This window comes from Solanum stenotomum, chromosome 6 (genome assembly GCF_019186545.1).
Source record: "Solanum stenotomum isolate F172 chromosome 6, ASM1918654v1, whole genome shotgun sequence".
Classification (NCBI taxonomy): domain Eukaryota; kingdom Viridiplantae; phylum Streptophyta; class Magnoliopsida; order Solanales; family Solanaceae; genus Solanum; species Solanum stenotomum.
In genome coordinates, this window is record NC_064287.1 from 53173153 (window position 1) to 53188526 (window position 15374).

Below are 15374 nucleotides of genomic sequence, written 5' to 3' on the forward strand. Positions count from 1 at the left end.
CAACCATGATATATGAATATGAATGATACGTGGAAGAAAGGAAGAATCGAAAAAACTCAACCACGATACATGAATGAATCACAAACTGATACGTGGCAGAAAGAACAAAATCGAAAAGGCTCAACAAAGATGATTTCAAATGTTATTGTCAAAGTGTGATCGAAAAAGGGTAGATAGTGTCGTCTCAAGAAAATTTGTCTAACTTCGAAAGTATAGGGATCGAACATTAGATTGTGATTGATTAAAATAGGGTCACAGTCCTAATCAGATATCATATCCGGGTGAATCACGAACCGATATGTAGCAAAAAGAAGAGATTAAAAGTGAAATAATAGAGATAATATCAAATGGTATTCTAAAAACATGATTTAGAAGAATAATTATATTCATGAAAAGATCTGAAGTTTAGACAATATTAATCATGATTAATGTTATTTCAATATAACTCGTATGACTCTAAATGAACATGGTCAAAACATCAAATTGTGATCGATCAAGATAAGGTAAAAAAATATAGTCATTAGTATGAGATCTTCGTCGTCTGTGTAATCATTTAATAACTCAACATTATCACATAATATTTATTTAGTTATTTATCTACTATTCAATTTCAGTGTAATCATTTAGCTTATGCATGTGTTACAATGTTAAAAGAGACAAATAATGTCTAATAGTAAGTGATTTCTTTTCATTCGTTAAGTTTTAGTGAACAGAATTATTTAGTACATGTTACTAACAAAAGATGACAAATGTCTTATGAAGCTAGTTGAGATATGTGCAAGGAGGTCCTAAATATCATAATTATCAAAACAAAAAACTTGTGAATTTTTCATGTTTCAATTGATAAAAGAGATCTTTTACTAATATAAGTGTTATTTAGTGTTCGAATTTAATTTTGCAATATATATTGAGATTTTCCCCTTAAAATACATAATATTTGCACGCAAGCAATATCTAATCCTAATTGAAATCGCGCGAATACCATATCTGATTTTAACAATATGTGTGTGTGTATTTTCAAAGCAAAAGTTAAATGTATACGTATGTATATGAAAAAATCAAAGGTATGTGAAGGAGCACTGTTCTGGGCCACATAAAGATTTCTTAATGGGCCACAATATTAGGCCCTTACATATATACATGAACCCAATGAGTGATAATTTGAAAACAAAAGCCCAAGAATGGTAACAAAAGCCTCTTTCTGTTCAAAAGAAGGTATTATGGGATAAAATTCATAAAATAGTCATGATATCTCGCTCTCGGTAACAAGATTGAAACCTATTGCGATAAAAACTTCACTAGTCTAGTAATAATATTCTTGAGTTATTCTCGCCAGAATACAAAGCTACTACATTATGTCGAACCCACAATTACCATCGTGGCTCCGCCCCTGATTGGAGTGCGAGGTTTCTATATGGTAAATATAAATACTTATACACACATGACACATGACACATGACACTATATGTTGATACCAATAACCATGTTAACTTACCATGGTTAACAAAATGATAATATGTATCAACTAACCTTAATTAAAGTAATTGAATTTTATGTACAAACACATATCATACATTAATTGATTTAATATAAACATAGACACCGTGCAGAGAAGTTTAACCCTAGGGAGGTAGTTGAGGGTGTTTTTTAATTGATTTTTGTACAAGTGAAGGGTTTTGAACCCTAACAACCTTTTTTTAAAAAAAAAAATCTTACTCGATGTTCAGTATACATATTAGAGTTCGATTAAATTGGAATTCGCATCGAGAAGTCCCATATTGGAGGGTAAAATACTCCCTAACAAAGACGACTCCATACCCAAGGAGACTCGAATGTGACACTTCTAATTAAGAATGAAAGAATACTTACCACTTCGCCATAACCTTTGTCGATAACACTAACAACATTCATGTCCAAAGCATGATGTCTACTATGTGAGGCCAAAATTGAGAGGGGGGAAAGAGAGAAAATGACTTATCAACTAAATAGGCCTGACTTGCAAAAATTAGTGTGGGCTACTCCCCTTTGTATAGCCATTAGCCTGTGTCCCTCTTCACAATATTTGTGGTCCTAACCATACAAGTTCCTTTCCTACATTAATATATCACCCTTCATCTATAAAGACATAATAACCCCTAAAAAACATAAAAATCAAGTTTGTAATATCTAATTTATAGTAGTAGATATATATTCTCCCCCCCACCCCACCCCCACCCCCTCTAGATAATAATTTCTAAAGTATTGTGATTATTGTCATTAGGATTTGACTAGATGATGTATGGTTAGTAGATAAGAATTGATTTTTTAGCTACATATTATTACACCAACTTTAGTTGCTTCCCTTTCAATAGTTACCTATCATTCTAGATCCCGTTCGATCTTCTGAAGGAATGATAGAAATTATGAGATCGCCTCACATGTTTTTGATCTTCTGAGTACAAACTTCTTTTTCTTATTTTTTGTTTTATTCTTCTAAATTAGAATTTGATGGATCAATTGTGTTTTTGGTGAAGTAATTTTTCAATTTTAACGAAAAATGTATACATTTTAATTTATATTTTTTTCAAATTACAAGTAAAAGAAAGATCTATGTTAAAGAAAATATTTGGGTTTCTAGGTCTTTAATCACTATAATTAGTGTCGTTTCTAGAGTCCATGCTCAAAGTAAAAAATGTTAATCACTTTTCAAAAGATTAAGAGGAAAAAATTGAAAACAAGAAAATTATTGGGGACTATACTGTAAAAATAGTACTGGGCCCATGTAGGCAAAATTATAAGGACTCTATGTTCATACTACTTCCCTACTCTTACATAATGCTAGTAATATAATGAAATGAATTTATACTCATTAATTCATATATTTATCTTCATTTTTTTTTTCATATGATGATAAGTGTATGTATTGAGTCTTCGACTAAATTCATATTCATTCATTGTATAATTCATTTTTGAGATTGATACTTTCAAAAAGTTTTTTTTTATTTTTGAAAATTTGAATTTAAAATCCTTAATTAAGGATAGAGGGATCTCAGCTACCGCACCAATCACCACAAGCCAGATTGGTACATCTATTTTCTTGAATAATTGAAGATCATTAGTTATCCTCTTGCCCTACTTTCATTTAAGGAGGGAAAATGAATACTCATAGGTCATAAAAAGGACTTTATTGCAATCATTGCATCAACTTTAAATATATACCAAGTTTTATACACGAAAAAAATAAGTGGAAATGTAAAAATCATTAGTATTTGTAAATATAATTCTACGGTAATAAATATTTGTTTGATTATAGTTATCCCCTTAAGAGTAAATAAAAACTTTAAAATTATTTAGAGTGTATCATTTAAAAAAAAAAACATTAAGAAAAATCACTCTTAAACTTGATGTGAATTATTAGTTTCATTTTCGAAGTATTGATTGCTTTAAAACACCCATTACTTGACTAACTGAATTAAATACACCCTCGATTTTGCAACATGAGTGAAATACACCTTAAATTCTCACCTAGTTTAAGAGTGTTTTCAACACTTTTCACGGCTTTTTATTAAGGGACACATGCTTCTACGTACGTACAAGAGTTTGAGAACATTTGCTATTTATGTAGCAGATTGGTGGTGTATCGAAGTTTAGTTTGTCATGTAGAGGGTTGTTTTTAAAGCTATCAATAATTCAAAGACAAAACTAATAATTTACGTCAAATTCTTGAGCGTTTTCAATACTTCACTTTTAAAGAAAATGTCACACAAACTAAGACTAAGAGAGTAACAAAAAAGATGTCAAATTTAATAAGTCAAATTTTAACTGTATTTTTGAGTTAAAATAAAATTAAAGTTTTTAGACTTGGGAAAGTAATGTAAAATATTAAATGTCTGAATATTTTGGAATATATTTTTACTAAATCTAAAGCTATGTCAACGCAAGATCAAGTTCCAAAAAAAGTAATGAAGCACTTTCTAAAGATTATTGAATTATGTATTGTCTTTTCAATCTGTTAAAAATGTAAATCCAACAACACAAAGGTATTCACCCAAAGACAAAAACTACCTTTGTCTTTCATGCATTTACATGCACCTTCCCTAACATCATGGTCCCCCCAACCTCCAACAAAATCAAGAAAGGTGAAAAAAAGAGTGAAATCCTACCTACTTACTACGTTAGGTAAATTTAGAGACGGATTTATAATTTAAACTTTATGTGTTCGAGTTTCAAGCTTGACGAGAGAAGAAGGTTGTCGAGAGTCAATCAATAAGGATAAGATTGTGTATGTTTACCTTCCTAAGACATCACTTATAGAATTACACTGAATTACATGTTGAATTCTTCGTTGAAGTATATGATCATCTTATCAAAATGTTTAAGTTGTTAGAGAGAATACACTTTTATTAGTTAATTATATTCTCAACACGCCCCTCACATTCAAGCCTGATTCTCTTTCACGGGTCAAACATGTAAAAATTCTTTTTGATATGCATGGTTGTGTGATTCGATCTCAGAAACTCTATCTGTTTTGATATCAATTAATTATATTCTCTACATTCTTTTGATCTTTTCATACGTTTACTCCTTTATATTTTAACCATTACTTTCAACATTCTTCACTAGTATAGTAGTACTACTAGTTACTAATGCCACACTTCAAAAGTTCAAATATGACACACCTGAAATCGATACGAATTTTTCACTAAGACACTTTAATTAAGCCCTATTTGATGTGAAAATCACGCAAATTGCTAAGTCAGTAAAAAGGAACAATTTAACGAAATATTTCAATTTCTTATTCTGCTATGTTCAACTCTATGTATTCCTATTCGTTGAGTACATTGAATATATAGAAATAGCTATAACATAGTTTTTCTTATTCGTATTAACAACTACTCTATGAGGAACGCTTTTAAGCTGTACTAATGACTTAAGACTTAATTAAAGTGTTTAAGTGAAAAATCGTGTCAACTTTACATGTCTCACCATGTATTAAACCATAAATTTTTGTTTTAGGAAAACATCAAAAATTACAACTGTTTTAGTTGAGATTACCTTAATTGCTTTTAATGTGGAGCATTGAGAAGTGTGCAATAATAGGCTTTTTTTAGGTGCAAAGACATCCTAGACTTATGTGTTATGTCCTCTGTGTTTCCCTTCTGGCTTTCTGCCACTCTACTCTTCTCTTTTTCTACCTTAGCTTTCTATAAACATTTTTAACAAGCACCTTCCTTCTTTACTTCTTTGTTCCCTCCATTTCCCTGTTTGATTGGATACTTTTACCATTTTCCACCACTGCCCCAAAAAAACAAAAAAAGTACACATTTTTTTTTTATATTTATGAAATGAAAGCATTTTAAGATACCCCTCTTGGAGTTTCTTCAATGTTATAAGTTCTATTTGGCTTTAATTGACAAAGTTTATTACTTTCAAGATTTTGTCAACCTAACTCATTTTCAAGCTTTTTTTGGCTTCAAAGAGTGATGGGGGTCTTCAAGAACTTGTTTGTGTGAAAAAGTTGTTTTCTTTGAACACTTTGTGAACTCATTGTGTGATAAAGTGTTATCTTTGAACACTTTGTGTACTCATTTTCAAGAAAATTTAGCTTCAAAAGAATGGTGGGGTTCTTCAAGAATTGGTTTTTGTGACAAAGTTGTTTTCTTTAACACTTTGTGAACTCATTGTGTGATAAAGTTGTTATCTTTGAACACTTTGTGTACTCATTTTCAAGAAAATTTAGCTTCAAAAGAATGATGGGGCTCTTCAAGAATTCTAACTAGTTTGTTTATGTGACAGAGTTTTAAACTTTGAAGATTTTGTCATCTCATTTTCAAGAAACTTTTTAAGCTACAAAAAGTGATGAAGGGTTTCAAGAATTCAAGATTGTGTGTGTTAGTTATCTTTTATCTCCTCCATTTTGGTGTCTGGTGCAATGGTGATGCTGAAAACATGGGAGCTCAAATGGAGAAAAATGAGATAAATTCACTTTACTCAACCATTCAAGGCTTTGTTGGTAAATGGTGGAATGGTTCAGATCTTTATCCAGATCCTTGTGGTTGGACTCCAATACAGGTAACACAAAAAAATTACATAATTTTTTCACTTTTTAGTTACTTTTCTGCCTTAAGGATTCTGTTAAGTAAAAGGTAAAAAAAAAAAAAAAACTATCTTTTTTGTGCATATGGTTCTTAATTGTATACATGACAAGATATGACTTTTCATTGTATATAGATTGTTTTAAAGCTTTAAGTGGAAATTTTATACTATGACAGATAATCAAAGAAATTGATAAGTTCTTTTTTCAGATTTAGTATATTTGGAATGATAGCTAATTAGCCATAGAAGTTTGATGAACCAAACTTCAATAATGAATATCAGTACATTCTTGGCTTGTTTTGTTTAGCAGTTTTGACAGACCAACAAAGACAGAATATGTTTTAAAACACAATGATAATACAGGACAGGACAGAGCTTATACGAAATATAATCCGTTCGTTTCAATTTGTTTGTCTGGTTTTAACTTGACACGTAGTTAAAGAATGCACCATAGTTTTCTTTAATCTTGTGGCTTTAAACATATCATGTAGAAAGTAAGACGAACAAATTGAAACGGAAAAGTAGTATAGTTGATGCATTATACTCATATTTCTGATTTGTTTTGTTTCTATTTCCTCTGTCCAGGGTGTATCTTGTGACCTGTTTGATGGTTTTTGGTATGTTACTGACTTAAACATTGGACCTATACATGATAATTCTCTAAGTTGTGCATCAAATGTGGAATTCAGCTCCAATCTATTCACATTAAAGCACCTAAAATCTCTCTCATTTTTCAATTGTTTCGTGTCGCCTCGCCATCATCCAACTTCAATCCCAACAGAGAGGTGGGAGTTTCTTGCTAGTAGTTTGGAGTCACTCAAGTTTCGATCAAATCCCGGTCTCATTGGCCAAATCCCAAGTACATTTGGTAGGCTCATAAAGCTCCAATCTTTAGTACTAGTAGAAAATGGACTCTCTGGTGAAGTGCCACAAAATCTTGGGAATTTAGTGAACTTGAAAAGATTAGTTCTTGCTGGAAACAAACTCAACGGCGAAATCCCGGATACTTTTGGAAGGTTCACTCAACTTTTGATATGTGATTTAAGCAGAAACAAACTATCTGGTGTCTTGCCTAAACCATTATTTGGAGGGTTGATCTCACTTTTGAAACTTGATTTGAGTTACAACAACTTACAAGGCAAAATCCCAGAAGAGATCTCACAAATGAAGAATTTAACACTTTTAGACCTTAGTAACAACAAGTTATCAAGTGGATTACCTAAGTCAATTCAAGAAATGACATGTTTGGAGGAGTTAGTCTTGTCAAACAACCCAATGGGTGGATTCTTGGATATTCTTGATTGGTATAACATGATAAAGTTAACAACTTTGGATTTGTCAAACATGAATTTGACAGGTGAGATACCTAAGTCTATAGTAGAGTTAAAAAAGTTAAGATTTTTGGGACTTAATGACAATAAACTCATTGGTAAAATCCCAAAAAATCTTGAACATTTGCCTAATGTAAGTGCTATTTACCTATATGGTAACAATCTGACAGGTGAACTTCAATTCTCTCAATGGTTTTATAGGAAAATGGGAAGGAGATTTGGGGCATGGGGGAATCAAAATTTATGTTACTCTTTTGGTTTGGTGTCAAGTGATGTTCCATTTGGGGTAAAACAATGTCAACAAGAACTCAAGTTTGTTATTGATGTTGAGATGAACTCAAGTTTTGTGGATTTTCAATCTTCAATGGGATATTTGAATGATTGTGGGATTTGGAGATGTTTTGTAGTTGAACTATTTATGGTTATTCTACTATTGTTGAAATGAAAGGAATTTGACAATAGTGATTTACCTTCTTTTTTTTTTTATATATTTTGTTGTTGTTTTACTTGAAATGTACCACACATTTTGGTTTTTGTCTTTTAACATATGAATGAATGAATGTACATATTTTACCCTTGTTGGACTTGGAAGAAATTTCATTGAATTGTGATGGATTTTTCAATAAGTGAAGAACAATAGAGGTATATTCCCTCCGTCTCAAATTATATGTCGTGGTTAAGTGTGTTCACGGGTTGGTTATTGGTCAAAACCAATCAAATCAATTTAATCGATTGTTAAATTATTGAAAACAAATCAAATCATATACATTTATCAATTTGGTTGTGATTTTGATTTTGAATTGAATTGGTACGGTTATTTGATTATTAACGATACATGGAAATTTAAAAAATGCATATTATGTAATGAGGTTGTTATAGTGAAATGTCATTATAATGAATGTTATATGGTTTTGCTCAAGGTGGAGGTCAATTAGCTCAGTATTGTTGCCTAACTGATAAATACATGATATGTATTTGCATATTTTCTTCTATTACTTAATCACAGTTAATATAATTAATATATATCATGACTTTATATTACAAGATATTAACCGTAGTAAATTGAATTAATTTGATATAACTTCCTGATACATGTAAGTATTTTCCTCCCTTACACCTCTATTATTATATAGTGTTGAAATGAATTCAACTAATATTATAAAAGATGTGAAAAATTATATATTTCCAATTGCTTCTAAATATTTAGTCTTCCTTTATTTCTTACTTATCTCTAAATTTATACTCTTTCCATCTCAAATTATTATTGAGGTTTCGAAAAATAGTTTTTATTGGTACGGTAAATAAAACATAACGGACCAAGGTAACTAGTAACTGTTCATTTTTCTTACTCTAGGAACTATATAGTTTTTTACTTGTTACATTAGTTATCAAAGCAGACCAATGTCATAAAGCTCCAAAATAAATAAATTATGTACACTTTTCTGCCACATAAATGAATGTGTCAAAAAATTTAACTTCAGTTTTTGGCATCTTTTTTTCTTACCTACCCTATCGAAACACGATAATAATGTTTCCACTTATTCTCTAATCGTATTTAAAGTATGATAACAAACTTTTGATATTTTTACCTGAAGTTTGATTTGTCAAGTTAAAATTAATTCAACATTTTTACTTGAAGTTCGGCTCGCCATTTGCCAATGTCAAACATCCGATAATCGTGATGGAAGTTTAGTTTGTCAAGTTCAAACTTCAAACACGTATGTTTGATGATTTTGTTAGCTAGTCTAGTTTTGCGAGGGGTGGAATGTCTATTTTTTCTAGCTTCATCTCCCCTCTTTTTGAAGGATAAAGTCATGTTTATCTTTGCGTTATAATCGGAAGCTAAGGTCAAATCCTCTTATAACTTTCTTCCTGATTTATAACACCCCAGACGATCTGGAAAAATTTATATAAAAAAAAAAGTTTGAACTACTAATCTTCCTTCCTGCCGATATTTTCAAGTTTTTCCAACAACATCTACCTATTTCATACTCAATTTTCACATTTGAAATTCAAAACTCACTACTTCAACTTGTAACAACAATAATTTTATCTGGCTACACAATATGAATCTGAATTAATCAGATCAATAGATTTTCGAACCTTAAATACTAGCAGCTAGAAGATGCTATATAAGTTAGATGTGGCAGTACTATTTTGTTGGTGTTTAGCAAATACAAATCATTCTTGTTTATATTGAGTAGATTTTCAACAGTCTGCACACACACACACACACTATATAATACAATGCATGCTGCATATATGGTACAATTTTTTTGAATTGTGGTCCTAACTAGATGATGATGATGAAAGGGAAGGACTATATGTATATAATGTACACTTTTTTCAAGATTAGATGAATTTAAAGATGTGTCAGCTTAGCTACCACACTGCTTCTTTGATCCAGGCTTATCTTGTTCTATAGTTTGTTTAGTGTTTGGTTGTATTTATTTCGGATTTCGATTGATTTGAATTTGTATCATATAAATTTCATTAAAGAAATAAGCGTTCAGGTCTTTTTCATTTTCATTATTTGAGTTTGATATTTTTTATGACGTACCCGTGATGATTATTATTTTTTCTATATTATTTTTATGTGTTAGACTTCCAAATTTGGTGTTTCTAGCTAAAGATAACGAGATTTGATTATCTATTCAATCACGACTCATGATGATTATTACTCTCTCTAATTCAATTTATGCGCGTACTTTCCTTTTTATTAGTCCGCTTTAAAAAAATATATAGTACTATATATCATATTTTCTTATTTAGAAATTATTTAATTTCAAATGGTATATTTTACATATTATGAGATGAATGTAGTCATATTAATATGTATGTCTTGGTTTATATTGCAAGTACATATTTTTTTTCTTTCTTCATTAAACTTTATGTATAGTTAAATATTGATATTCAGCTAGAAATGTATATATATATATTAAGTAGGGATATCAAATAAGCGAAGTGAACTGAATTTGATCCTATGAAAATCGATTGAATTTAATAAATAAGAGGAGATATTAATCCATCCAAAAGTTATATATATGAGCTAAAAGGATTTAAAATTTGGCTATAACTCAATTCGTCCAATTTTTACTAAATTTTAAATTCCTTGTTTGTTTTCTTATAATTTGTTTGAGTACCCAATAATACTTATTTTCTTATATTATACAATATATAACAGATCAAATTAAAAAAAAAGATTTTTAAAAAATTTGTAAATAAAATTTCTTGTATGTCAACCCTATTTTTTATATATAAAAAATAAAATTGAATTAAGTGGATCAAATGGAGAGGAGCTAGTAAAATAAGTAGGTCATTAGCTAATTCAAACTTAAACAAATTAGACGAACCATGATTTCATATGCTGATTTTTCCACCCCTAATTTGAAGCTACATTTCACACCCTACTTTGAATGTTTTAATTGTGTTTGAGTTTGACTATGAACATTTAATGCTTAATATGTGTGTTTTATTGTGTAAGATATAATATAATTTCATTCAAAGGAAATAATTTGAAACAAAAACGGATGAAATGGAGCTTCAATGTCTCAAAAGTATTGAAAACACTTTAAATTTAAACTTAACGTAAATTATTAGTTTTATTCCTGAATACTATTGATAGTTTTAAAAATACCCATCCACTTGACTAACTAAACTTAGATACACCCTCGATCTGCCACATGATATAGCAAGTAGTTTCAAACTCTTATAGGAGCATGAGACTCTTAATAAAAAATCGATAGAAGTGTTGAAAACACCCCTAAATTTGGTCAGAATTTAGGAGTGTATTTCACTGATATTGCAAAATCGGGGATGTATTTATGTCCAGTTAACCAAGTAAAATGGTGTTTTTAAGACTGTCAATAGTTTGAAAATGAAATTAATAATTCACACCAAATTTATAAATGTTTTCGAAAAATACACTAGCACGACGTGCCAAGATATTTTTGAGGCTGTCTAGTTTGAATTGACCATAAATATATACTATATGGTCCGACTAATATTATGATTACCATTGAATTGCTCCGTTGATACATTCAAATTTTGGTTTGGGGTAAGAATTCCTACTACCAAAAAAAATTATTGCATTTATATTAAGACTTGGTAAAAAATGATAATATAATTCCAACGATTTCTTTATTTTTAACGCCTTCTAATCTACTTTGCGATCGAAATATTTTCGGGGTTGAAATTAGTGGTGGAGCTACCTAGATCGAAGGGTACAAGGTCAGTTAAATAAACTTGAAATCAATGGTGGAGTCGGATAGATCGATTAAAGGGTGTAGGATCAGTTAAACATCGTCTTTCGTTTAAAAATATTATATATATATATATGCTACATGACACACATAATTGACTAGAATTGATGTGCATGGTATGTTAAGGCAAGGAGAATAATATCCAACGTGATACACATAAATTGACTAAGTAGCCTTAATTTTTTGTTTAATAATATTTTTTAATGAAAACTTTGACAAACGAAGGTGTTATAAAGTAGTAGTTTAGAAGTCTAACTCATTTTAATGCTTAATTAATTAAAATATTTAGTGGAGTAGTTAATTAAGTAATTGACTTATGATCACTATATATTGAAGAATTGTCCAAAATTAGGAAGCAAAGATATGGTTGGTCTTAAGGGACCACCTTCAACCTCTTTGAATTCTTCTAATTAATCGTTTTCAAATTTACCTTCTTTTTTTGTTTTCTAAAGTCCAAGTCTAAGTCCATGTGAATGGATTTTCCTCTTCTATTGGTCATAGATAATGATGTCGAACTAAATTTAGACGAGTTAAAACGAGTTGAGTTATTAAACATGCAAGCTATTTATCAAAAAATAAATGTTAAACTTGACTGAATTCTACAAACTAGCTGATGATCAGAGGTCGAGGCACCTTAAGATAAACAACTCCATGACTCGATATCATTTCATTAATTTCTTTAAAACTAATTTGACATATGAGAATATTAAAACGTAATAGCAAGTATAAAATGAAGAAAAAAGTAAGTATACATAATATACACGCATTTCATCATGTATGGATGAAATAATTGACTAAGTTTTTTTTAAAAAAAATTTCTTGGGTTGGTAGAGCTTAATGAACTTTTGTATGACCAAAGAGAAATAAGAGTAAGATTATAAATTAAATTACCAAGCAATATCTTCATTCAATTAATGAATTAAAAGATTAATCAGATGTATGTAATTCTATTTCTTTAATTTGAGTTTAACCATCTGATATTCAGAATCCACAAATTCTAATTTCTAAATTTATCTCATTTAGGTTACTAACAGGGTGGACCAAGAGGGATTGAAGGGTTCATCCGAATCGATGAATTTCGTTTGCCAAAAAGTCTCACACACATACATATATAATACTAAATAGCTTTTTATGTATTCAATCCAATCTCTTCGAAACACTGTCGTTTGTTTATTTATATATCTTTGATTGCTATGGTTAAGTGTTGTTATAAAGAACATATTATATAATATAGCATATATGATGATTTTCAAGAAAAACTTATCTATTATAGTGAATGTTGTTGTAGAGAGGATGATTGTTATAAGAATGTTTTATTGTTTGTAATAGATGTTAATTTTCTTGACTAGATCAATCGTATTTTCGTTTCGTTTTTACTAAAAATTGAACTCGTGATCTCTAATTAAATGTATATAAAAATCTTGATCATCTGACCACATCGTTAAGTACTATTGGATATGAAATTTTCTCAAAAATCATAATCAAGAAAGACCAAAATAGGTTTTATTATAGCCCAAAGTTTACTATTTTATTAAACATCATTATCCAATGTCGGTCTAACTCCGTTCAACTCTTAATTAACGGTCCTGATAGTATACAAAATCGTTGACTTTTGACTTCTTAACATATATCATGGCCCCACAAACCTACTTGTCAAATTCATGACGTGGGACATTATTTAAATTATTTTTTTCCTTTTTTTTTTCTTTCCAAATTTCAACTTTTCTACTAAATAGAAGTTTTTTTTTTCTATACAGATCACAATATTTTTTACTTAATAAAGACCTTTTTGATTAATTTATTAAATTATTTTGTATTGATATTATAGAGTTTTGTATTGATATTCTATTGAAGACTCGGCCTATTTTTATTTTTCAATATCGTATGGCATCAACTGAGTTGAGAGAGTTGAACATATTTTATTAATTAAAAAATGTGGGTGAATAATATAAAGATTACGTTCGAAATACAAATGTCAATCATTGACGTAATGTTTGAAAAAGTAATTAAAGAAATGGAACACTAATTGGTTTTCTTAGTGTAGTTTCCCACGCAAAAGATGCACAATATAAGTGGAAAAATTATTGGTGATGTGTATGAGGAAACAAGTAATTATCTTGATTAGGTCATTAATAATTGATCACATTAGGTATCAAAAATAAAGTGTTGATAATAACAAGCATAAGTTTCAGCCGGTAAGTACTTTTAATTCTTAACGAGAGGTCTTAGGTTTGATCTCGATATATAGAGTTACTTTTAAAAGGAAGTGCTTTACCTCACGTCCAAGGTGAGACTTTTCGGTAAAAAGCAAATTAATCAGACTACAAAATAAGTACTGAACGCCAAAGGAGAGACTCATGTTTTGTAAAATTATTATTTATAATTGTTGTTTGATATTAATAGCAGGGTCCGACTAAAATGATTGTTATTTTGATTTTCCATTCGATGTTTGATATTTGCATTAGAGCCTGACTAAATTCATATTTTCATATTGCAAAGTCCATTTCTGAGATCAGTACTACCAACAAAAGTTTTTCCATTTTGAAAAACTCAAATATAAAACCTCTAATTAAAGATTGAGGAAGCGTCGGAGTGATACAAACCATCCCACTGTAATGAATGTTGGTGATTTTACAATGTTAATTTTTTATTTTCTGTAACTAACTTAGAATTTTTGTTAACAAACTAATATCCAAATTGGATTATTAAATTTTGCAGACCCCAATGTATATATTTCAACATCAAGTGCACCTAACACATATAAACATAGTATTCTCCATGTTAGTTCAAAACCTTTTCTTTTTTTTTTTACTTAATGGACAAGAATTCAATGTGTAATTTTCTAATATTTGACAAATTCTAAGTACACCATGTGGCATCATACATATAAATAATATAAATAACTGCTAATTAATGCTTGCAAATTCTGAATTCCTCTATTTTTTCAAACCAAACCACACACAGACAAATTTCTAACGTAAGGGAAACTCATCAGAAAATCCCTTTAATTGACTTGAAAAAGAAGTGAAAAAAACAATATTCAAACAAGAGATATAACTAATCTACCTACACTCACTCGATGTTTACATCAAATTATATCATTTTACCACGATTAATGAATTCAAATTTTAAAGTTTATTTCTTACATCGCGATCTCAAGTTAATGAATTCAGAATCGATACTCTAGGCTAGCCAAATTGTAATCAATACCTAAAGGCATTTAGATCCTTCCCTTTAGGTGACGATATATATTAGTTAATTACGATTAAGCGATAAATAAATTTCATACCAAAACATATATACATCATGTATTATCAATATAAATATCAAATGTGAATAATTTTCGGCCCATTTTATTTATAAAAACAAAAAAGAAAGAAAATTTTCTATGCCGGCACTTTCAAATCTTTTTTTATTTTTTAAATTTACCAGTTGACATTTTATTTAAAAAATAATTTAATTTTAGTCAATTGCCGTGTATATCACTTAATACCCCACCCCACCCCACCCCACCCTACTCCCTCTTTCTCAACATTTTACAAAATCCCCATTTGTCAAACTCTCTCATTTCCCCACGCATATATAAATAAACCTACTAACATATACTCAAAATTATAAAAAACAATTTCAAGAATCCCTTTAGAAAATTCAAGAAAATATAATCCTTTCATCAATGGCTTTCTCTTTTTCTTCTTCAAAAACCCTT

At 29.6% G+C, this 15374-nt stretch overlaps 1 protein-coding gene across 1 annotated transcript; it reads left to right on the top strand.

Moving 5' to 3' along the window:
- The first annotated feature begins 5509 nt into the window (after nt 1–5509).
- LOC125869100 (piriformospora indica-insensitive protein 2-like) lies at nt 5510–7865 on the top strand. The gene is made up of 2 exons (XM_049549659.1): nt 5510–6051; nt 6661–7865. The coding sequence occupies exons 1-2, from the start codon at nt 5839–5841 to the stop codon at nt 7849–7851; spliced, it is 1404 nt and encodes a 467-aa protein (XP_049405616.1). The 5' UTR covers nt 5510–5838; the 3' UTR covers nt 7852–7865.
- Nucleotides 7866–15374: the final 7509 nt, after the last annotated feature.